At 38.6% G+C, this 24,048-nt stretch overlaps 2 protein-coding genes across 3 annotated transcripts; one reads left to right on the top strand and one right to left on the bottom strand.

The window, feature by feature from the left end:
* Window positions 1-5,173: 5,173 nt before the first annotated feature.
* On the bottom strand, window positions 5,174-10,159 carry LOC143296201 (cytochrome c oxidase assembly protein COX20, mitochondrial-like). The gene is made up of 4 exons (XM_076608016.1): window positions 10,038-10,159; window positions 9,290-9,404; window positions 7,951-8,014; window positions 5,174-6,526 (listed from the first exon to the last, which is right to left on the bottom strand). Exons 1-4 carry the CDS (start codon window positions 10,068-10,070, stop codon window positions 6,418-6,420), a joined length of 321 nt encoding a protein of 106 aa, XP_076464131.1. The 5' UTR covers window positions 10,071-10,159; the 3' UTR covers window positions 5,174-6,417.
* A 58-nt stretch (window positions 10,160-10,217) lies between these two features.
* LOC143296200 (coiled-coil domain-containing protein 97-like) lies at window positions 10,218-23,027 on the top strand. Of its 2 annotated transcripts, none has more exons than XM_076608014.1 (7): window positions 10,218-10,273; window positions 11,565-11,858; window positions 15,010-15,124; window positions 15,728-15,985; window positions 17,740-17,836; window positions 19,122-19,272; window positions 21,256-23,027. In XM_076608014.1, the coding sequence occupies exons 2-7, from the start codon at window positions 11,572-11,574 to the stop codon at window positions 21,530-21,532; spliced, it is 1,185 nt and encodes a 394-aa protein (XP_076464129.1). In that variant the 5' UTR covers window positions 10,218-10,273; window positions 11,565-11,571; the 3' UTR covers window positions 21,533-23,027. The 2 variants fall into 2 exon arrangements, with proteins under 2 accessions (XP_076464129.1, XP_076464130.1); XM_076608015.1 differs by lacking the exon at window positions 10,218-10,273 and adding an exon at window positions 10,411-10,430.
* The last annotated feature ends 1,021 nt before the right edge of the window (window positions 23,028-24,048 follow it).

Raw genomic sequence — 24,048 nt, forward strand, 5'->3', positions numbered from 1 at the left:
TAGTTTTCTAGGCCGGCATTTTGTTATCTCTTTTGTGTTGTAGTTTTTCCGGTTCGATCTTTTAGGTATCTGTTGTTGTTTTTTAGCTTTCTGACAAAGTTAGGAGTGAAGGGCGTTGGGGGTATGATGGGTTAGGGGAAATGATGGATGGTAAATTAATCAAAGATTATCATTGGAAATAGGTAGAGTCACTGTTCGAAAGAATTACCATACGTGGTTGCTCGATGTCTGCCTGTCTGTCTCACTTTCTCTCTCTCTCTCTCTCTCTCTCTCTCTCTGTGTGTGTGTGTGTGTGTGTGTGTGTCGGAAAAAGCAATTAACTTCGGAAGCTTTATACTGTTATAGTTATCTGGAAAAAATATTGTTAGTGTTACCTTGATGTCAATTCTATAACTTGTATGATTTTTTTTTTCTTTAGAAAGTTGGATGGTTGGTTGAGATGTGTCATGCGCTTTGTGTTTGCCTTGTATGAGGTAATAATAAGCACTGAATAACCAATACATGTGTGTGTGCGCGTGTGAATGGGAACTGAGTGAATTGTCAGCGTATGTGTGTGTGCCTATTTGATATGCGTCCGAATGTAATGTTACAGTTGCATTGTCTACAATCAGGTTACTCTTTAAGAATATGTATGAATGTGATTTTCGATGTTAACATTATTAGTCCGTGTCTGTACGTGTGTGTGGACATATTTGTGGATGACACCAGGCCATTTTCTCAGTTCATCCCACAGCTAAAGGAAGGTGACAGAGTGGTTGAGACGTTCATCTACCAATACAGAGTCCTTTAGGGTCTGGGTTCGAATCCCGTTCTCGCCCTTTCTCCCAAGTTTGAAAAATTAAACTGAGCGTCTCGTCATTCGGATGAGACGATAAACCGAGGTCCAATGTGCAGCACGCACTTGGCGCACTGGCAAAAAAAAAAGTGTTGTCACCTGGCAAAATTATGTAGAAGAAATCCACTTTGATAGGAACACAAATATGCACTCAAGGCCTGACAAAGCGCGTTCGGTTATGCTGCCAAGCATATGTCATTTGCCAAGCAGATGTGGTGAAGCGTATATGGATTTGTCCGAAAGCAGTGACGCCTCCTTGAGAAACTGAAACTCAGCCTACAGCACACTTTACTCACGCAGAGAAGAAAAATACATAATCCCACAGCTACACATTATGTTTATCTTATTTCTTCTTCTTTCGTTGCTGATAGCCAAGCCGACCATAGACGGCCGTTTGAGGGCTGACAGACTGTAATTTTTGGTCCCGTAGATCCTTACATAATGATGGTGGGTACATCAAAGATGGACATTTAGAATAGATTGACGGGCGCAATAGCCGCGTGGTTAAAGCGTAGGATTTCAATATGAGGGTCCCGGGTTCGAATTACAGTAGCGGTGCCTGGTGGGTAAAGGGTGGAGATTTTTACTATCTCCCAAGTCAACATACATGTGCAGACCTGCTTGTGCCTGAGCCCCCTCCGCGTGTATACGCAAGCAGATCAAATACTCACGTTAAAGATCCTGCAATCCATGTCAGCGTTCGGTGGGTATGAAACAAGAACATACCCAGCATACACACCTCCGAAAACGGAATATGGCTGCATACCTGGCGGGGTAAAAACGGGCATACACGTAAAAGCCCACTAATGTACATACGAGTGAACGTGGGAGTTGCAGCCCACGAACGAAGAAGAAAATAGGCAGAATTATCGAAGGAATATTGATTATTGTTATCTGCCTGTCCGTCTGATTTGCTCTCTGCCTGTCCCAATCTCCCTGTGTGTGTGTGTGTTTGTGTGTGTGTGTGCGCGCGCGCGCGCAGAAAGTTCAAGAAAAGTTGTGGACAAAAACTCAACAACGTGCAGCTACTTGATATTTTCGTTTCCATTAATTGTAACCTTTTGACGCTCGTCATGAAATTGAGACCGATCTTGTGAAAACAGCTTATAAGTTGTGACTGAGCTTTTTTTTTTTTTTTTTTTTTTTTTTTTAATGATCGTTTTGATTGAAAATATATTGATATCAGAAAGAATTTTCATTATTTCATATCCAGGAAATATTCAGGTCATAAGCCCATGTTTGCAATTTGTTGCTGACGATGGAATCAAATGGCAACTAAATTGGCAAACATTTATTGATTTGGGTAAGCTGGCATAATTATGTCTGTTTTGATCTGCACTTGTTTATCGTACGCGTGTTTTCTTCATGCTCTTGATAGCGGTGTAATGAGCGCAATAGCCGAGTGGTTAAAGCGTTGGACTTTCAATCTGAGGGTCCCGTGTTCGAATCTCGGTAACGGCGCATGGTGGGTAAAGGGGGTGGAGAATTTTCCTATCTCCCAGGTCAACATATGTGCAGACCTGCTTGTGCCTGAACCCCTCCGTGTGTATACGCAAGCAGAAGATAAAAAACACACGTTAAAGTTCCTGTAATCCATGTAAGCGTTCGGTGGGTTATGGAAACAAGAACATACCCTGCATGCACACCTCCGAAAACTGAGTATGGCTGTCTACATGGCGGGGTAAAAATGGTTATACACGTAAAAGCCCACTCGTGTACATACGAATGAACGTAGGAGTTGCCACCCACGAACGAAAAAGAAGATAGCAGTGTGTGAGTGCAGGTAGTTTTTCTTTTCTTTTTACTCTCCGTGCGATGCTTATCAAAGTGTTGGATTGTATTGTTGGCTCCAAGTAGGATGTGTTTCAGAATCATCAATTAAGACTTCCACCCGAAAATCACGCGCAGTGCCAGCAGATAGCGGCCACATGTAATCAGGAAATAAATCGCCAGCAATCTACGACCGACGGTCTTAAGAGCTGGGAAACTTTAAAATGTCACTGGTGTTAAATTAGCCAAAGAGATTCTTGAGCTTCAACGAATTTCTGGAGAGTATAGTTAATTTTTTTTCCCTCTCTTTATTTACTATTCTAAAAAATAGTTTTGAGCACCTTAATTTCTCATGTGCATGTAAATCAACGATACATCTGTGGATGAAACCACAAGGCCGTTTTTCTAGTTCAGCCCACAGCCCACTTTTCTCAGATTACCCCCCCCCCCCACCCCCAAAAAAGAGCAACGCTTAATGTTTCTCTTATCCTTACCTTCCAAAACAAATAGCTCAGTCATATATGGCCACATCTGGGCTGAGAAACAGTATGTTTCGGTCCTGTATATTCTGACCAAAAACAAACAAACAAAAAAAAACAACAAAACAACAAAACAACCGACAAGCAAACAAACAAAAAAGTGCACACAGAAAAGAAAATTATTAAGTAGATTTACATGTATTTATTTCACGGGTATGTATCTGACGTTGACCATCTTGTCAGTTTTTCATGAAAGGATTAAAAAAAAAAAAAAAAAAAAAAAAAAGCCCAACTAATCTAAACATATATGTGATTATACACAAAAAACAAAATTACACATAACAGGCATACTACACCAAAAATTGCCAACAGGCATCTCGCACGCCCAAGCCGCAAAAAAAGAAAAAGAAAAAGAAAAAAAAAGAGTGCCCAATTATCAAGTTCACAAAACAACAACAACAACAAAAATAAAACAACTACAAAAAAACCCACCCACCCACACAAATACATGGTTTTCTTTTCATATATATATATATATAGAGAGAGAGAGAGAGAGATACGTGTGTGTGTGTGTGTGTGTGTGTTCACATAATCATGTATACCTATAGATATTCAAGATTTTCTGGGGAAAAAGTAGGTGAATGGACTAGCAAGGCAGAAAATAAGGGAGATGACAGAAAGAAAAATTAAAAACCAGAAGAAAAAGAGCAACAGAAAAGATGAAAATTACAGCACAGAATTTCCACAAGATGTCTTTATACAGAAAGAGCCTCAGCATCCCCACAGGGTAAGGCCTCGAGCATTGAACTTTCCATCATCAGTGTATGTGTATGACATAAGATAAGACAAGATAAATAATTACGATAAGAAAAGACATGACAAGACAGATAAGAATAACTTTATAATCTCAAATTAGAGGAATTTGTATGTGTACTGTGTTGTATGTATTGCATTGTTTTGCATTGCTTTTCATCTCACCAGATTTCTCTATGTGAAATTCAGGCTGTTCTCCCCAGGAGAATGCGCCACTACAGTGCAGTGTCGCCCTCTTTTTCTGCCTGCGAGTGTATTTGTTTTATTATCAAAGTGGGTTTTTCAACAGAATATTGACAGGGAAAAGCTTTCTGTTGCTGAGGTTCTTTTACAAGCGCTCAGTGCATGCTACAAAATGGACCTTGGTTTCACGTGCGCGGTGTGTGTGTGTGTGTGTGCATTTTACTTATACATGCGATTTATTCCCTTGATGTTTTTATTAATGTATTGGTGTACAATACCTTACGGTCTTAACGTGTGTGTGTGTGCATGTGTGTGTGTGTGCGTGCGTGCGCGAATGTCATTTTTAGTAATCTATACCCTTTTTTTTGTTGTTGGATGTTTTCATTTGTAAATATTGTTGTGCAATACCCTATTATCTTAACATGAGTATGTGTGTGTGGGGGTTAGTATATCATCAGCTATTGGGAATTCTTATTTGACTAGTTTTAATCTCTTCTTATGTTGCGCATGATGATTTTATGCCAGTGTTTACAACGAGCCTGTGATTGCACAACTTAATTTCCATGTGGATTAATAAAGTGTTTTTGATTGATTTGATCGTCTCATTTGAACGACAAGCGTCCTGGTAACCTCTGAAGGTCTAGCGGAGGGGAAGAAAATACTGGTGAGAGTGGGATTTGATCCAATGCCGTGCACTCAGATTCTCTCGCTTTCTAGGCGGACGTGTTACCACAAGGCCACCACTCCAGTGTGTTTGGCACTGCACCACAGTGGCTGGTCAGTCATTAACACAACAGCACTTATGTATAATTTGATGTAAGTTCCTGGCCTGCTGAGCTAGTAGTAGAAGACAAAACTTTGTTTCTTTTTTCTGATTTTCTCTAAAGATTAATCTTTTAAACATTCTGTTGGAATGAAGGATGGCTGAAGAGACACAAACGTATAGAACAGAATACAAGTGAAGAGAATAGGATAGAAAAGAATATGTTTTTATTATCCAATGCACCAGTGTCAAACCGAATATTTGTGGAGACAGTGCAATATATATATATATATAATATATATATATATATATATATAGAGAGAGAGAGAGAGAGAGAGAGACCAAAGAGAGAGTGAATAACTGTACTGCATTGAAAGGTCTCACATTTTTGTTTGGATTTGGCATCTGAAAATGAATGATAAAACCATCTGTATTTATATTGATATTTCCATTCATGTTGCAGTATCATACACTTTCATCACAAGTGTATACTTACATCAGCCTGGTGAACCAATCATTTTAGGAATAAGACTGAAAATATGTACTGGTAATTGATATTTTCTTTAACTGTCAATAGAAATAATGACAACAAAAAAGATAAGAAACTGATTAAGTTATACCCAGCTGTTCACTATCTTTGAAGAAGCGTAACGGTGTCACAAGCTGTTTAACTGTTGCTGCTGCTGCAGGTTTTACGGTTGGATTCGAGTGACAATGTTTGTGTATGAGTATCTGTGAGTTTGTGTATCTGTGCATGTATGCGTGTGTGTGTATGTGAGCGTTTTTCTGTTTTTTAAAACTTTCTCTTTTCCAGAAATATATATGACCCAAAATAAGGCAATACAACTATGTTTGAACAGAAATAAGTTGGTCTGTGAGAAATCAAGGCATGAAAGGAAAGAAGAATACCAGAAACAAGGCAAAGCAAGGACAGAAGCGAAACAAACACTCAAAGCACTTATACACTGATGTATGAATGAATATATTGTGGAGGAAAAAACAACAACAGAGCTAATCAAAGAAAAACAAGAACATTACATTTGAGAAAAACATCACTACCAAGTCAAAGTAACAATATTTCACTTAAAAAAACAACAACATGCATGTCATCTTCAGCCTGAAATATAATTTTTCTTTTTCTTGTGCAAATTTACATAACCTGTTTTGATAAAAAGTCAAACTGCATTATGTATGAACAGAAAAAAATAAAAGTTTGTGCCCAACCAAGCAAAGGTGCCTCTTTGGATGTGTGTGTGTGTGTGTGAGAGAGAGAGAGAGTGTGCGTGCGTGCACGGATGATAATGCAAACAGAGACTTATCATCATGTATCTGAATTTCTCTATTCTGTTCATATCATGTTCATGAATATCTGTTCATAATTAACACATACAGTCAGTCACGAAAACACAGATTTATCAATCTACCAGCAATCTATCAGTCACAAACAGAGCTATTAGAGACTTACAGTTCACTTAACATGACACACAATTTTCTTCTTCCAATTTCCAATCACACTATCATTTACTCTCATTGTTGATACACATCTACACACAGACACCCTATTCAAATATTCACTATACATCTTGTTCATCTATTCCTTCGGATGCTATTCTGTCCTGAAGAGCCTTTTTCAGGAGCCTCTGTTTGACTCTTTCTTGTGCAAGGGTGTAACGACAGTAAAACCTGAAACACACACAAAAGGACTGGCTGCAAAACGACCATAACATCAAAAACTGTTCACACCGACATGTTTATTGATGGTCTGTGCTGTTGTTGCAAAATCACACCACACACACAAGTCTGTCTGTGTGTGAGTGAATGAAAGTGCATTTATTGGTTCTTGCGTGTGTGTGTGTGTGTGTGTATGTGCGTACATGCATGAGTGTGAGTGTATATATTGCGTAAGCATGTAAATTCTTTCAATTTGAGAGAAATTCTCTCTCTCTCCCTCTCTCTCTCTCTCTCTATATATATATATAACCCCCCCCCCCCACCTTATTTTGCAAGAAAGAAACTAATTAGAAGAATAAAAAAGATTTTGTTGCAGAGACATTTCCAGTGTATGTCTTGGCCATCCTCTGCCATTTGGTGGGGTGACACAGTGTACTGACGTATCTGCTCAACTGCACCATGAAGACACAGTACTGAGCTATCTGCTGAACCGCACTATGAAAATAATCATACTACAATATAAAAAAGATTTTGTTGCAGAGACATTTCCAGTGTATGTCTTGGCCATCCTCTGCCATTTGGTGGGGTGACACAGTGTACTGACATATCTGCTCAACTGCACCATGAAGACACAGTACTGAGCTATCTGCTGAACCGCACTATGAAAATAATCATACTACAATATAATACCAACAACAACAGAAACAACAACAATAAAACGATAATAATTATGATCATTAAACTGATAATACTATTAATAATAATGACAATAATTATCATTATTATAATCATTGTCATTATTACATCTTTTCATATTGTGACTAGTCAAACAATTTTGCTTTAAGCACTTTAAAGTGCAACAGTTTCCAATAGATACACTACAATATGTTACAAAATCCATATACATAAAATCTAGTACATGCAAATAGGGTTACTATTCTCTAGTTTCTGGTTAACTTTGGTGTCTTGACATGAATCACTCCTTTTTCTTTTTGAACAAGGGGACATAATTCAGTATCTGGAACTCAAATGGTCCCTTGTGATAAAATTTTTAGTCTGGAATTGAAGTTCTCAAAATAGAGATGAGATGGTTGTCAAGAAATTCAGACTGTTCTATTCCAATGGTTTTTAAATGTGCGTGAAAGCTTTTCTTGCTGAGCAATTAACTCAAATTTCTTTTCTTTAAAACTAAACAGATTTCATGTAAAGTGTTTGTTTTTACTTTTCAGTGTGAGTAACTTCAATAGGTGTATTAAACAATGACTGGCCATCTCTCAACTCTTCCAGTTTAAAAACAAACAAAAATCAAAGATAAATGACTAAAATACAGGTAATGATGACACAAATTTATCTGGCATTAATACTCCAGAATATAACCTTGCACAAATAATTCATTTCATTCACACATTGTTCACTATTGTTTACATGCAACTTACCAGGTACCCATGGTGACCAAGACATAGCTGCCAAATCCCACATTTGTTGATCTTTTTACATTACCTGGAAAAAAAAATCAAACATTCAATAATTTTGTCACAGAATGTTGTTTAAATAAGCCTGAATCATTAAGAAAAAATGCAAGTATGCTTACATCACAGAGTTTCACACACTCACACACACACACACACAGCATAAATGCCAGTTTTTCTCAGGAGGCTTTGTATCCTTAAAGAATGCTCATGTGCTTTTATGATCTGTACCTTGTGAGTTATAAACATCAAATAACTGAATTCACAAGACTGAATTGCATCTTTTTAAGGATCAGGTTTCTTTAATTCACAAGGATTTAATTGTATCTTTTCGAGTGTCTGCTGTCTAACATTCACACACACACAGTTTGACACACAAGTTACATAAATACACACAAGATTTTCAAGCTTTTAACTGACCTGTAAGCCCTGTTAAGGAATGGAGGATTTTATAAAACAATAAACAATGACACCCCCCACCCATCCACCCAACTTGACTGATTATAATATTTGCATCAATATAATAACATCACTATTGCTTAATAGAAACACTTTATCTGCCAGTTACAAAAAAGAATACAGACTTTGGACATAAACAATTATTGGGTAGCACTTTTATGACACATGCACCCACACACTGAGTACTTTAAAGGTAGTTTAATATCTCCAAACTTGTAATGACAAACCATATACAGTTTCTAATAATTATAATATCTTCAATTAAAAATATCAGATTAAGCATATATCATCATTACTGTGCAATAAGATGAGATCAAATAAATTACATGATAACCAGTTTGAAAGTTTAACAATCACAACAATACATTTAAAACAGATTTATAAATGCATGTACCCCAGATGTATGCATGTGTTTGAGAGAGAGAGAGAAAGAAGAGAGAGACAGGCAGACAGACAGAGACAGATAAAGAGAGGGGATTTACTCAATTTTCCACTTTTCTGTAAAATAACACAACTAAGAGTCAGTTAATGAATCTGACTACTGAAGGTAAAAATATTCTAAACTAAAACTGGATTTAAATCTGTGGGAGATCTGGTCTTTTAAAAAAAAAAAAAATTAAGTTGTTTTCTTAACTTAATTAAAAAAAAGAATTACGTGGACTGAGACAGATGTGGGTGAACAGACTTTCAACATAGCTTTGACTGACCTACTGGCATTATTTTGTGTTCTCTTCAATCAACTAGTTTTAAGAAAGAGGGGTTATCATCCCTTACATGGCCCCTTTAACTGCCGCCGACTGGGTCATAGAAAATATATAATTTGATTTAATTTGATCTGACTACTCACTGGTCATGAAAAAGTAGCCAGCCCCAATGCCCAGTCCGCTGGTGATGCCAGTCAGGAAAGAACGTCGCACACACGGAACTTGGCCTGGGCTGGTCAGGACTTCCTGCCAACGACTCTGCCACAAAAAACCCACACCATGTTTCAAAAAGTAATGAGAACATTGAACACAAATCTATTTTCACTGATACGGAACCCAAAAATTTAGTGGTGGTCATCATAAGTGACAAAAAAGAGCAATAACAGCTGGAGCTTTAAAAGATCCACTACCATTGGCATAAAGTCAAAGATACATCAAATTCATAAGAATGATTACACTTTATCCTATCCATTTAATGTGGTAATTATACACAAATTATCAAACAAAAATTATTCTGGTCAATGAGTGTGCATGACTCTGTGTGTGTGTGTGTGTGTGTGTGCGTGTCACTACTGTGTGTGTGTGTGTGTGTGTGTGTTGGAAAGTCATTCACGACTGTTCAGTGATACAGCGACCTTTGTTGTGCATGTTCCTGTGTTGTTTAGAAATTCAAGAAGAAGAAAGACTGTACTTTAAACTGTTAATTAATATGTTAAACGTATAAATTCTTGTAAGAAGCCTTCTGGGTTTGCGTAATTCAAAATCAAATGTCTTGGTTCGCTCACATCTAAGTTTACTCCTTTCCTCGAGTCAAAATTCAACTTGACTTTAGTCTGAGAACATCAAAACAAGATCTGACTTATCTGTAGCACGCATCACAAGCAAGATTACCTGTCCTTGATCGCTTGATTCGGAGTCTGACATTGTGACGTGATTCTTTTCATTCAGTCATCCGTTTGACATTGCAGACCTGTACCACTCTTGTGTAAGTAAAGCTTTCTAAAGTCGAAAGTAGGAAGAAAGCTATCTTATCATTGGATAATGATATGTCAAAAGGCGCACGATTGGACAAATCCAGCCGGAACAGTATGGCTGCCCTCATGAGAACGTGCTGTTTGCGTTGTTCGGTGAGTAACTGGCTCTCGCCAGTTGAATCTAAATGAGTCTGTTTGGTGCTTGGTTATTTATTTTTGTGCACCAATAGCGAGATTACGGCGACTACCATCCTATTCAGTACTGACTAACGAAGTGGTATTTTTGGTGGCAGAACTTACTGCTGTGAACGTAAGCATCCCAGCCAACTAAGAGAATCTGTTCAGGCCTACATAATAACAGTTGACTTAGACAGGGATAGACGTGCTGTTTATCGATTTCATAAGTGATTTTTACGGGTTCTTTTAAAGATCTGGCCTTGTGTGTTTGTTTGTTTGTATGTGTGTGTGTGTGCGTGTACGTGCGTGCGTGCGTGTGTGTGTGTGTGTGTGAAAGTACTTTTATTGTAAATGCTGAGAGTGCTCTGTCTTGTACGAAGAGAACACCAGAATCAAGTGAAATTTCATCTTATCACTTGATCTATCAATCATTTTGTTTTCAAAGCTGATAATGTGATGTGGAAAGGTATGTGAAGCAAGTATTTTCAGTGTAATTTTTCATAATGATAATGTGTGCTAAAGGTAACGGTTTGGCTAGTAATGTCTAATGAAGATCACATGATAAAGTGTGTTTCTTGGGTAACTGACAGAAAATTATGTCACTGAAATATTGTATAAATCCAGCATAAAAAAGCACCAGTCTCATTTTCCTATCAATTTGGGCATTATGTCCCTTGGGTATGGAAATCACACCCACAAAATATCAGACATTGTCCCACTGTTACATCTTTCAAATCTAATCCTAAAAAAATATATATGTATAAGCAGTGTTTTAATCTGTATAGATCTTTCTTCCCACAAGCCATCTGTGTGTGTGTGTGTGTGTGTGTGTGTGTGTGTGTGTGTGTGTGTGTGTGTGTGCATGCTATTTGATATACAATGTGTTTGTGTGTCATTAATGATTTTTATATTCATGTACCTTATTCATGCCTGATGTATTGAATTCACTTGGAGATGCATGGTAAGCACTGTATGAATCTTCTTCTAGTCTAATTAAAGAAGAGCCCAACCATGGTATTGCCTTCTGCTGAACATGTATGACTCACCTGGAATCAGTAGGAGTGTCAATGCAGTCTGAATAGTGGATCATTGCCTTGACACTAACAGACATAATCCTTCTGCCTTAAAAAGAGAAAAAAAGAAAAAAAGATCAGTCAAATGTGATATATACCATCAATGCCTGATAATGCCAACTGCTTCAAGACCAATCCTAAAATGTGATTTCTTTTTTTTTTCCCTTTATTTATTTTTTTTTTTTTTTAAACAGGTGTAATATGACTATCAGAAATTCAGCCCCCAGCAGCATGGCAAGTCATGATGGTGAAGCAATGGCGGAAGAGCCCGGCTCCCCATCAGCAGCAGCATCAGATCCCAGCCCTGATGCCAAGCCTCTGGACCCCAGAGACAGGGAGAGGGTGAGAAGGGTGATGCTGGAGAGGCTGTCCACCACCTCCGCTCACTTTGCTCACCGGCAACGGGACGCTCCGGACCTGACGTCGCAGGAGAAAGTGGACATTGCTGCTGGTATCCTGGACAAAAGTCCTGTCACCTTTCTGGACAGGTAGTGATGATAATGATAATGATGATACTGATAATAATGGTAATGATAATTATTTGCATTTATATTGCGCTCTGCTCCTCAACACTGGGGTCCAGAGTGTTAACATTTAACATCAAAATGGGAGAAAATGGTTAAAAAAATTAACACCACAGGGCGATATAATCAAGACTAAGAACAAGACAAATCAAAATGTGGCAGTGACAAAATACACACACAAACGCACACACGCACACACACACACACACACATACACATACACAGAGACACACACACATGCATGCACACACATGTATGCACACTTACTTACACATCACACAAAATGTCTACATCTAGACATCCATGAAAGCAAATTTGTACAGATGTCTTGAGGCCAGATTTGAACTGAGATTTTGTTTCAGCATGGTGAATTTGGTAGGGAAGTTTATTCCATTTGACAGAACCAAGGTATGAAAAAGCACACTGTCCTTATATTTTCTGTTTAGGATGTGGGATACAGAAAACAAGTTGATCAGATAACAATAAGAACAACAGTAATGCATACTTTTGGCACCATACATCACCACCTGTTATTCTGGTGTCTTAAACTGTACTTTTCCTCTCATACTAATTTTGAGAGAATGAGGGAGATCTTGGATTCTGTCTTTACTGTGACCTCTCCATGAAATACCACATCCCCAGAACACATGGATCTGCTTACATTGAAAGAAGACAGATCATTTCTTCTATCTGTCTGTTCCTCACTGAAGAGGCTGCCAAAACTCTGGTCAGTTCATGCATACTCTCTTGGATTGGTTACTGCAACTTTCTGCTGACTGGCTGTCATTCAACTTTGTTCAAACTGTTCAGAATGTTGTAAACCATTTCATTTTGAAGTCCATGAAAATATGGCTGTATCCACATCCCCTCTACTCCACTGTGTGACTGGCAGAGTGAATGTCCACGCCTTGTTGGGAACATTACTCATCTGTCTTGAAGGGAAAAATTGTAGATATTGCCGAAAACACACCATTGCACACCCAAGCTGCAACGGTTGCCTGTTGAACAGTCTATTAATATTAGATATTACACTTGCTATGTTTCAAAACCATCGGAGGATGCACCCCACAATACTGATCAGTACTTCTTCACTTTTACAGCCTTTCTCAAACACTCAGGTCCTCAGCTGACACCCAACTCTTTTATTTGTTTATTTGTTAAAAAAAAAAGTCACACAGATTTAATGAAAAGCAATATGAGAAAAGTTTCTGTTGTTGAAAACCACAGTTGTGGAATTCTCTACCACACTTTGTCAGACATTTCACACCACTTTCCTCTTTCAAGCAGCAACTGAACACTTTCCTTTTTAGGTAGTATTATTATATACTGACTGATAGTAAGCCATCTCAGATTTGCTTTGGTGGCAGATACATTTTTTGTTTGTTTGAAGGAAATCAATAGCAGGAGCAGAGTGATGGCCTGGAAGTAACGCATCCGCCTCGGAAGCGAGAGAATGTGAGCGCGCTGGTTCGAATCATGGCTCAGCCGCCGGTATTTTCTTCCCCTCCACTAGACCTTGAGTGGTGGTCTGGATGCTAGTCATTCGGATGAGACGATAAACCAAGGTCCTGTGTGCTGCATGCACTTAGCGCACATGAAAGGAACCCACGGCAACAAAAGGGTTGTTCCTGGCAAAATTCTGCAGAAAAATCCACTTCAATAGGAAAAACAAATAAAACTGCACAAAGGAAAAAATACAAAAAAATGTGTGGCGCTGTAATGTAGCGACGCGCTCTCCCTGGGGAGAGCAGCTCAAATTTCACACAGAGAAATCTGTTGTGATAAAAAGAAATACACTACATACAATACATTACAAAGAAATTCAAACTGATCTCCTCAATGGCTCCAGTTGTAGCAATTTTATAACCAAAAAATACCCCTCCAAATGGACTTTCTGAGAGAATTGTCTGTGTCTACAACCATTACACCAGCACATGGATGGTCCATAGAATTAACAAACATAGTATGTACTATCCAAGCGCAACTGATATGATAATGAGGCATAATTATGTACAACATAAATTCCTAAAAATATTAAATGACCTTTCACCCTTCTATATTTATAGAGAAAGGAGACGAGTCATGACCAGCCTCCTCTTCTTTCTGATGGCTTTATTTATTTTATTTTATTTATTTTTTTATTTTATTTTTTTATTTATCTATTATTTATTTATTTATTTATTTTATTTTATTTTTCTTTTTAAAAAAGATATTTATTTATTTCTTTATTTATTATTATTATTTTTTTAAATTTTTGTTATTTTTTACTTTATTTATTTTATTTTATTATTATTATTAATTATTTTAATTTTATTTTATTTTTATTTTATTTTTTTTATTGATTTTTTTTTTTTTTTTTCTCAAGGCCTAAGCTGCTGGTCAGGCATCTGCTTGGTAGATGTGGTGTAGCGTATATGGATTTGACCGAACGCAGTGATGCCTCCTTGAGCTACTGATGCTGATACTCTGATGGCTTGGGGCTAGTTGGCACTAGGGGACCATCCCAATGCTGACTTTCCTGAAGACTTCTTTGCTGAGGGAGTGGGGATGTAACTGAGGCAAAGACACTCTCCACAATGATCAAATTGTAGCCCAGATAGTTGGGACAGCAGTTGCCTCCCCTGCAGTTTTGATGGTCATAATTATGTCTTTTTTTCACTTGTATATATCAAACCAATCCCAGTATTACTGGCAAATGGGTGCTAAAATAACATGCAAATTATTGTGTATTTTATTTTGTTACACCATGTCATTATTAATGCTATGCTCCAACTAACCCCCCAGTTCCCAGTTCAGGCTCAACTAGTCAGATACAGAGCCGTATTGTAAATCTAAGTTGTGATCTGTGCATTTGTCTATTCCTGTTGCATTGTACCAGACTGATGATTACATTTGGCCTTTTATTTCATTTTATTTTCCCCCCATTTGTATTATCCCCCCTTTTGTTTCTTCTTTTTAAATTATCTTCGCTCTTCCTCTGTGGCCGTCATCCTGTTATTGTCATGTTTCCTTGTTTCTCTATGACTCAAAAGAGTGAATGGGAATAAACAAACTCTGAAACTCTGTTGGACATGACTGACTGTCATACATAGACATTTTCTTTGTCTTCTATCAGATTTGGAAAGTTTCTGCACGCCTCCGACTTGGCATACTTCCATGGTCTGGAGAAGGACAGCTATGAGATCGGCTTCTACCTGAAGGACATCCGGCACCGCTGCTCCCACTCACAGGTGATTGTGTTTCAGTTTCACTTTCGCAAGGAAGCATCACTGCGTTCAGACAAATCCATGTGCAGCACACCACATCTGACCAGCAGCATAAGCGAACGTGGAAGTCAGGCCTTGAGTACATCCATATGTATTTTTATACCCATCAAGAGTGGATTTCTTCCACAGAATTTTGTCTACCCATCAAGAGTGGATTTCTTCCACAGAATTTTGTCAAAAGACAATGCTTATTTTGACATGGGTTCTTTTTTCAGTGTGCCAAGTGTGTGCTGCACACTGGACATTGGTTTATCGTCTTACCTAATGACTATAGGCTCAGTTTGATTTTCCAGTCAAACTTTGGAGAAAGGGTGAGACCAGGATTTGAACCCAGACCCTCACTGACTCTCTATTGGCAGATAAGCATCTTACAATACAATACAACATGATATGATAAGATATAATATAATACGATACAATACAATACAATGCAATGCAGTGCAGTGCGATACAATGCAATACAATACAATGCAATGCAATGCAATACAGTACGAGTACATCTTTCTTCATCCAGATGGAAACTAGCAGGAAATGTTAACCATTCTGCCACCTCCCTCCCACTCACAGGTGATCGTGAAGAACCGACGCTACTCTGCCATGAAGGAGCTGGAGGAGGGCGGGGTCTACTTCAGCGAGGACGAGATGAAGCGCCGGGAGCCGCTGCTGTACCAGCAGATGATTGGTCGCTTCATGACGGAGGAGGAGCATCAGCAGAAGGAGGCGGAGGCCATTGATCGCAGTGACCTTCGCTTCTCCACCATTCTCCTGAACCACATGGACATTGTCCAGGAGAGGGCGCTGTACAAGCACCAGAAGGAGGAGGAGGTAATTGAGCCTTTGTTTCATTTTTCAGCTTCAAGGAGGTGTCAAGGCGTGCTGACTGATTCATGTGAGCTACACCACATTGCAGGAAAAAGGAGGTCTTTATGATGGCTGCGTATGAGGTGTTTGCGATGAACGGCATGAGACAAAGCTTTTGGAGTTTTTAATGGTGTTATGCATGTTAAAAGGTATGATTTCATAATGATGAAAGCTAAAGAGATCCTTGAAGCAGATTGATTCACTCAAGCTCCATCATTTAATAATGATTTGAAATTGAAGTGTTACTTGGAAATTTTTTTATACTTAAAATGCTGTACTAAGCTACAAGTAATTGGAAGAGAAGGAAATGAAACCCTGAACATCCCCGTTGTTGTAAAAGAATTATTTTGCTCCTCAGAATTGTGTTGGGATTAGCTTGGGGTCATGAGAGGGAGCAGTGACACCTCCTTGAGTAACTGAACTGAACTGATCAGGGACTGACATGGCAATCTGTTTTTCTCAATTCAGTTTTTCATGCACATAAAAAAAAAGAAGGAAAAAAAACCCCACCCAAACAAACAGTATATAGGCCACTGGATAGTACAGCAGGAGCAATGTAAATCTCTGTTTGTTTTGTTTGTTTTGTTCCCCTTGCAGTGAAATTATACTTGTCAAGAAAACACAAATTGGTTATATTTCACATTTAATGTAATCAAAATCCCCAAAATATGTAATCAGATTCCATCAAAAATCAGTGAAGCATTACATGCACTGTAAATCTTTAGTACACTTACAAAAGTAAGGATGTTGGCAGCAAGACAGAGTCACATATACAAGGTAGATTCCAGCACAGGTACATTTCCTTTGGATAACTTAGTACATTTTTTTTAAAAGTCATAAGTCATATTCATGAAGCTGTTGTTGTGAGACCATTTTCTGTTAAACCCAGATCAGTTTGACTCTCTGAAATGTTCCTATTTTTCTGTCATATACCTATTGTTCAAGACGTGGCATTCTTAGCATGCTGCCTTGGACATTTTTTGGTTTCCCAGTCTCTATTATGATCTGTATTCGACCAATGGCCTATTCATTAAAACGTTTCAGTGTTCAGTGTATTACAGTCTGTATTCCTGACTTTTCTTCTTGATTGTTGATCAGATTAGTGGTTGTGTATTCAGTTGCTTTGGATTTTGTAGTATACACCTTCACAGATTATATGGCTGTGCGTTCAGTGGATTTTGAGCATGTTTGATGGAAACAGGCATTACTTGGAGCTTCCATGGTTGGAAATGCCTAACATTCAGATTACCACGCTGGTCAGCGTGATTAGTTTATAATCACTGGCTATTTCAACAGTCGTATTGGCTTGGCTAGGTGGTTTGTTTTAGTCTAATCAGCTACTTTGATAATGTCATTGGTCAAATTGGCTGTCCACAGTCTCATAAACAGGTTTTGCAGGGTTTTTTCTTCTTCTTTTTTTTTTTTTTTTTTTTTTTTGTAAGCTCATGCATTGTTTGTTTCCATCAAAATATGTTCAGGTAATTGACACTTCAGAAATGCTAGATCACAAGATAACAGATGAAGGGAAACCTGGCAGAGAAGCCAGTGGTGATTGCTTACACAGGTTTGAAACATCAGAACAAATGCCTGACAGGGAAGAGATGACTATCATATGTCTCCACAATGAATGCTAGCTAATTTTCAAAGTAGAACAAGTTTTGATACTTTGTCAGCTGCTTAAAAAAAGAGAAAAAAAATTCATGGTTGATGTATTACAGGAGTGTCAAGAAGAAGAGGAAGAAGACAGTGATGAAGAGGAGGAAGAGGAAGATGATGACGAGGAAGAAAACAGGCAACAGAAAGAGAGGAAAACAGGTGGGTGTTGATGTTTAATCTGATGGTAGAACCTCAATGTAGAACCTGTACATAACTGTCAGATCTTTTTTTTTTTAACTGCACATATTTTTGTCAATGTGTGTGTGTATATGTGTGCGTGTATATGTGTATATATGTGTGTGTGTGTGTGTGTGTGTGTGTGTGTGTGTGAACTTGTGTGTAAGAATCTCTGTGTGTGTGTCTGTGTGTAAGAATCTGACACCTCCTTGAAATTGAAACTATTAGATTGGCCAAAGACTCAAAGTATAACTCTGATATAGCGTGGCAAAAGATTGAAAATCTGTGGAAACAAAAGCGTGAAGTAATTTGCTGTGCCATTTTAAACTGTCAACCCAGCTCTGATACCATTGCTTTTAGATTTTTGTTTTTGTATATAGCATTTTAGTGTTTTGCTCCTTTGGCTCACAGTATGTCTTCGAGTTATGAGCTTAACTTATTTCAGTTGATACTTTAGTGAAAAATTGAAAAAAGTACAAGAAATCAAATGTTCCTGTGTATAAACAGTGCTGTTTGTCCAGCAAAGCAAAGGTTGGGTCAGTATGTTTAAGTCCTTCTGTGACTGAAGAACACTTCAGTTTATTTTGGCGTTCCAAATGAGAGCATTTTGAATCTGTTGTGAATGCCTGATTCACATTTTTCTTTGTTGGATGCATGGTCCGTCACTTTGTTACTTAATCAAGTTTCTTTTTGTGCTCATGGGTGCTAATCAAGTTTCTTTTTGTGCTCATGGGCGCTGTGTATGACTGGGATTTTACCCCAAAGCTGTTCTTTTTGGGAGGCTTGTACATATGCATTTCGCCATAACCCACCAAATGCTGATGTGGATTATGGGATCATAATGTACCAGTTTGGTCTTCTGCTTGTGGGGATGGTCACAATCCTTCATTGATTGTAATAGGTGATTGGTCATGATCACCAGAGCCAGAAATTGGGTAAAATTTTGCAGTGAATGCAGATAACAAAACTGTGTAATCTTTACGTGTTTTTATTTTTATTCTGCTATTAAGGCCTCTAAAGGCCTGGCCAGCGCATTTGGTTTGTTCTAAAGTCAGGCATTTGCTTCTTAAAAAACGAAAAAAAAAATTATCTGTTCATTTTATACTGCAGTTGTAGTGTAGCAATATATATATCTGTCTGCACACTGACAACTCTTTGAAACTGAAACTGAAAAGTAAATGAGATGCAATATATCCATGGGCTTCAGATAGAACAAACAGTAGCACAGTGTGTAAATTATTGACTCTTTGTTCCCTTTGGCGTTCAGACATGGAAGAGGATGAGGATGAAGCAGAGGACATTCCGGAGATATCTGACGTGAGGGCCACAGACATTTGGCGTCAGCAGCTGAGGGAGGAGTTCAAAGCCATCATGCATGAGAAGTTTCTGTCTGGGGATGACTCACAGTTTGATTACAGGTAAGTTTGCTTTCTCAGCTTGTGATAGTTCACTTAAAGTGATGCCTTAAATGTTTTTTTTACCCCTAGGCTGCCTATATGATGAGATAACTCGTCATCGCAAGCATGTATGCTTCGCTGCCACAATGACGAGATAACTCATCATCGACTTTTCCCTGGTTTGCATTCACTTTGTTGACAAAAATATTGGTCACTTTAGCTTGGGGAATCTTGCTAGATTCTATTCATAGCTAGAAACACCATCTATGTCATGTGGCAGTCCTTTATTTTAACTTTTTGGTTGGGTTACTGTCGCAGTGTTTTGCCTGGCTCCTTTCCTCACTCGCTCAACAAAATGTCAGACTGACGCCGTGTTCAAGACATGCGATCGTGGCGAACTAAATCAACCAAGATTGCTTTCTTTAGCTGATGCTCAGAAAGAATTTGAAGGAGAAGACAGTGATGAACATTTATTGGACGATTTGATAGAAAATAAAGGGAGCAATCAAGAGAGTGGCCAAGATACGACTAACAGTGAGTGATGCCAGCTGTACGGCTGAAGCAGACGACAGAAGTGACTGAATTGTTAGCAGGACACATGTGAGCTATTTTCTTGGCACTCAGCCAATGCGGTCTGATGAGAACTGGATAAAGTGATCATGTGAGAGGGGTGAAGAGGAAGGGGGTGGAGACAGAGGGGGCGTGGCCTCACATCCATATTATCTCTTGGAGAAGTCACAGTGCGTTGTGTATCTATCTCTTTTTAAATTTTTTTTTTTATTGTGGTTGTGCTAGTATGATTTTGTGTGTGCAGATATCCATTTGTCCAGAAAATATATTTTAGTACAAATTACCTGACTAATGTTTGTAATGAACAAGTTGAAAATGTGACAAAAAACAAAACACTTATTTCAAAACAATAGCATGTCACTAAAAATATATTATATGGGACCACATCATGTGTTTTGTATTCTTTATTCAGTTACCTTTCAGAAAATATATACTTTTATGGGTCTTTCTCCAATAACAAAGAGCACAGAATTTTTCAAAAATTTATACCCGATTTTTGTGGAAAAAACCCTGGCAAATAGATTTCACTTAAATCTTATTTTCTTGGCAGCAAAAGAGTTAAGATAACATCTTTTAAATTCAGTTATTGCATTGAATACAATACATGAATACATTTAAGGGACGATGGAAAACAAACAGTAACAATAGCAAGGAAAAATTGAAAAGAAACTCAGTGCAACAGACAGTATGGTTGCATTGGAAACTGGTCCCAGTATGTAATGTGTGTACGTGTGCATATTTTTTGTATAAGATCAGCTCTGGTTAAGTCCTAGGCATGTAGTGATGTACATTAATATTGTTTTTTTTGTAATCTTTAAAAAAAAAAGTAAACCTCAGAAAAAGATACAGACACCAGATAGGTCAAACATTATTCATTCAGCAGGAGTAGTGTAAATCTTCAGTTCACTTTATGAAGAAAGTTGTGTTGCTTGTTTATGGACCAGTCCATGTTGATAGGTAAGCATATATATATATATATGTATATTTACAGGGAAAAAAATTGTGATGTTGCTCCATGACAGAATGCTTTCCCTTGAGATAGCAGCCTGAATTTCACACAAAGAGATCTTCTGTCATGACAAGAAAATAATGATACCATACCATACCATACCATACCATACCATACCATACCATACCATACCATACCATACTGTACCATACCATACCTTGCAATACAATTCAATGTAATGCAGTATAACACAATATAACACAATATACCACTGTACATCAAAACCACACTTCACAATAATTAATTTTCAGTGGTTTGTAGGAATGTGACAGCCACTGATAACATTAGACATGAGCTAGACATTAAAAAAAACCCCGAAAGCCCAAAACAAAAAAGCTTTAGGTAGCATTCATTTTACGCGTACATTGTGATTAACCATTAACTCATGCATGTTTTTCTATCTTTCTTTCTTTCCCTCCCCTCAGCAAAGTGGATGACAACCCAGACTACGACTCCTTACAGACGGTGGCCCAGGACGAAGAAAACAAGTACTTCCTGTCCGAGGACCCCATGACAGTCAACAACAGCAACAACAGTGACAGTGACAGAGACTCCCTGACACACACAGCAGCAAAGATGGAGCAGGAGGAGGAGGAGGAGGACTACATGACCTACGAACCCTCAGCGGAACTGGTGGCCCAGAGCGCTCGCTTCAGCCGGACGGGAACCTGGGTGGAGGAGGACGGGGGTCAGGATGGATAAGGTTGATGTTTGGTTGGGTCAGGAGATCCGCCAGTGGAAATGGCAGCTAAAATAAAGTGGACTGTTAACCTGTTTAACTCTAGATAGTTTACAGCCTTGGCAGGCTTCCCTGTTATATTGATGCAGAAAAACCACAAAAAATACCGAAATAACCAGTTTCTTCTCTGGATGGACACGCGTGGACACTGCCAGAAATACTGTAGAAGTTAGTTCCCTTTGCTTGCGGTTGATGTGTATGAAGGAACGTGGGAACCATTTTGGTGAAACGAACTTCGATGTCAGAGCAATTTGAGCGTAGGGTTCATTGAGTTAAGGATAGTGTGGTTGTTGTAAAGAAGCAGCTGGCGAGGTTGCTCATCAGTGAAGGGCTGTCAAAGGTAGAGCTTACAGGTCAGGATGTTGGTCACCATTCTGTATTTGGACTCCTTCTCCTTGGGATTGCATTTATATTGTTAATGAAATCAGTGACACCACTGCTAGTGATGACTTTGGGATAAAAGATATATGTGAAGCTCGTATCAGTCCAGTCCTCAGGGAGCACAAGCACGCTGATGTCTGGATTGGATTACACCGTTATAAGTGCACAGAAGGTAGTAACTGCACATCAGATTAATGCCACACTGCCTTTGCCTTGCCTTGCCTTGCCTACCAAGGTTTGTCTGTGAAGGGGCTAAGCTAAAGGTGACTTCATCAAGTTCATGGGAAGCAACACTGTAATAAGACAGCATTGTGGACATAGGGGTAAGTTTCCCCTCAAACACATTTGGGAGCAGGATGTGGTAAGTGTTGAAAACTATTTCAGAGTGTGCATGAAAGACATTTCATCTTGCATTTGTGCTGAAGACTGAGCTATCTTCCTTGAAACAATGTGTAGAGACTCTCAGGGGAGCTGGGTAACACAAGCAAGATGTGGTCATAGTGTTGAAAACATATTTCAGTGTTTGCATGAAAGACATTCATTTTGTCTGACTCATGTACTAAAGGCTGAGCTGTCTTGTTTGAAACAGTGCGTGTAGGCCTGACCTGCTGTCCATAGTTACTCACTTTCAGTAACCAGCATTGAGCTCCAGGCTGCAGAATTCCTGGTTTCTGAAGCTTTAACGTTCTAAATTGATGCCTCCAGTGTTGTTATATCAGTGTTATGACTGTGAGTGAGTGAATGTGTGTGTGGGGGGAGAAGAGGGGCTGGGGCGGGGGATGGGGGTGGGGTGCAATGTGAATGCAGTGTGTGTTTATGTCTGCAGTTTGTGTGCATGTGCGTGTGTGAAATCAGCATGTGTATGCTATGGGTATGCAGTGTGTGTGCATGTGTGCGTGCACAGTATAAGTGTCTGTAAGTGCGATGTTTATGCAGCTTGTATGCAATCATAAGCATACAGTTTTATGTGACTGTCAATCATAAGCATACAGTTTTATGTGACTGTCAGTGTGTAAACTGTTTTGCAGTGATTGTCACTGAATGCGAACAATTATAGTTGATGAAAATGAAATCCTGCATTAGGTTTGATTTGTGGTGCGATTGGAAGACAATCATGTGTGGGAACTTGAACTGGTGGAATGATTGTGACGTGTGTGTGTGTGTGTGTGTAGTCTTCCATTTTAAGTGATATTAGAGTGTGTGTGCTCTTCAGTTTTACATCTTTTCACTTTAAGTGATAATAGAGGGAGAGAGAGAGAGAGTGTGTGTGTGTGAGCACACATGTGCACACAGACACACACACATGCACAAAACATACACATACACATGCATAACCGCACAATTACATACATGCACAAAACTAATTGCTTTACCAACAGCTTTTCCCCCAAAGCAGTCAGTGCCCTGTCTCTCGAAAAAAATCCAGTATGATAAATAGAATTGTGCAATCAATAACCATCTATCTAAGATCTAGCCATCAGCCCCACCCACATGAAATATGCGGCTTCTGTTCAAATGTATGTGTGTGTGAGAAAGAGAGAGAAAGTGTGTGTGCGTGCGTGCATGTGTGAGTGCACAAGTTTTTGTATTGATATGCACATGTATGTATCCTATATCTGTGTCTTTGTATGGTTTTCGATTTTTGTTCGTACCTTGTTATGTACTATCCTCCCCAATATTCCTTAGTTGTGACCCCGGTACACTTGGTAATAAAGACATATTCTATTCTATTCTATTCTAAAGGTCCTAAAGGCTTTCAAGGCCATTGGGGCAGTGAATTCCTTTCTACTGTGTCAGTCTAGGGCTCGGCTCTCCTTCCGCTGTTTTAAGTCAGGTACCCAATCACACCAAGGTGAAGAGAGAAAAACCGGAGTGAAGTGCCATGGGTACAACATTATGCCAAAATGGGGCCTTGAAGACTGACCATCGGCGAACACAAGATCAGATGTCCAACACCCTAATCGATTCTGTTTCCTGCACTCAACGTTTTTTTTTTTTTTTTTTTTTTTTTTTTTTTAAAGTATTTATTCATTTATAGTTTTATTTATGCTCATTTCCAACGAATGTTTTTGATAGGCGTGTCTGTCTTGTCTGTCTC

This window comes from Babylonia areolata, chromosome 21, assembly GCF_041734735.1.
Source record: "Babylonia areolata isolate BAREFJ2019XMU chromosome 21, ASM4173473v1, whole genome shotgun sequence".
Lineage (NCBI taxonomy): Eukaryota > Metazoa > Mollusca > Gastropoda > Neogastropoda > Buccinidae > Babylonia > Babylonia areolata.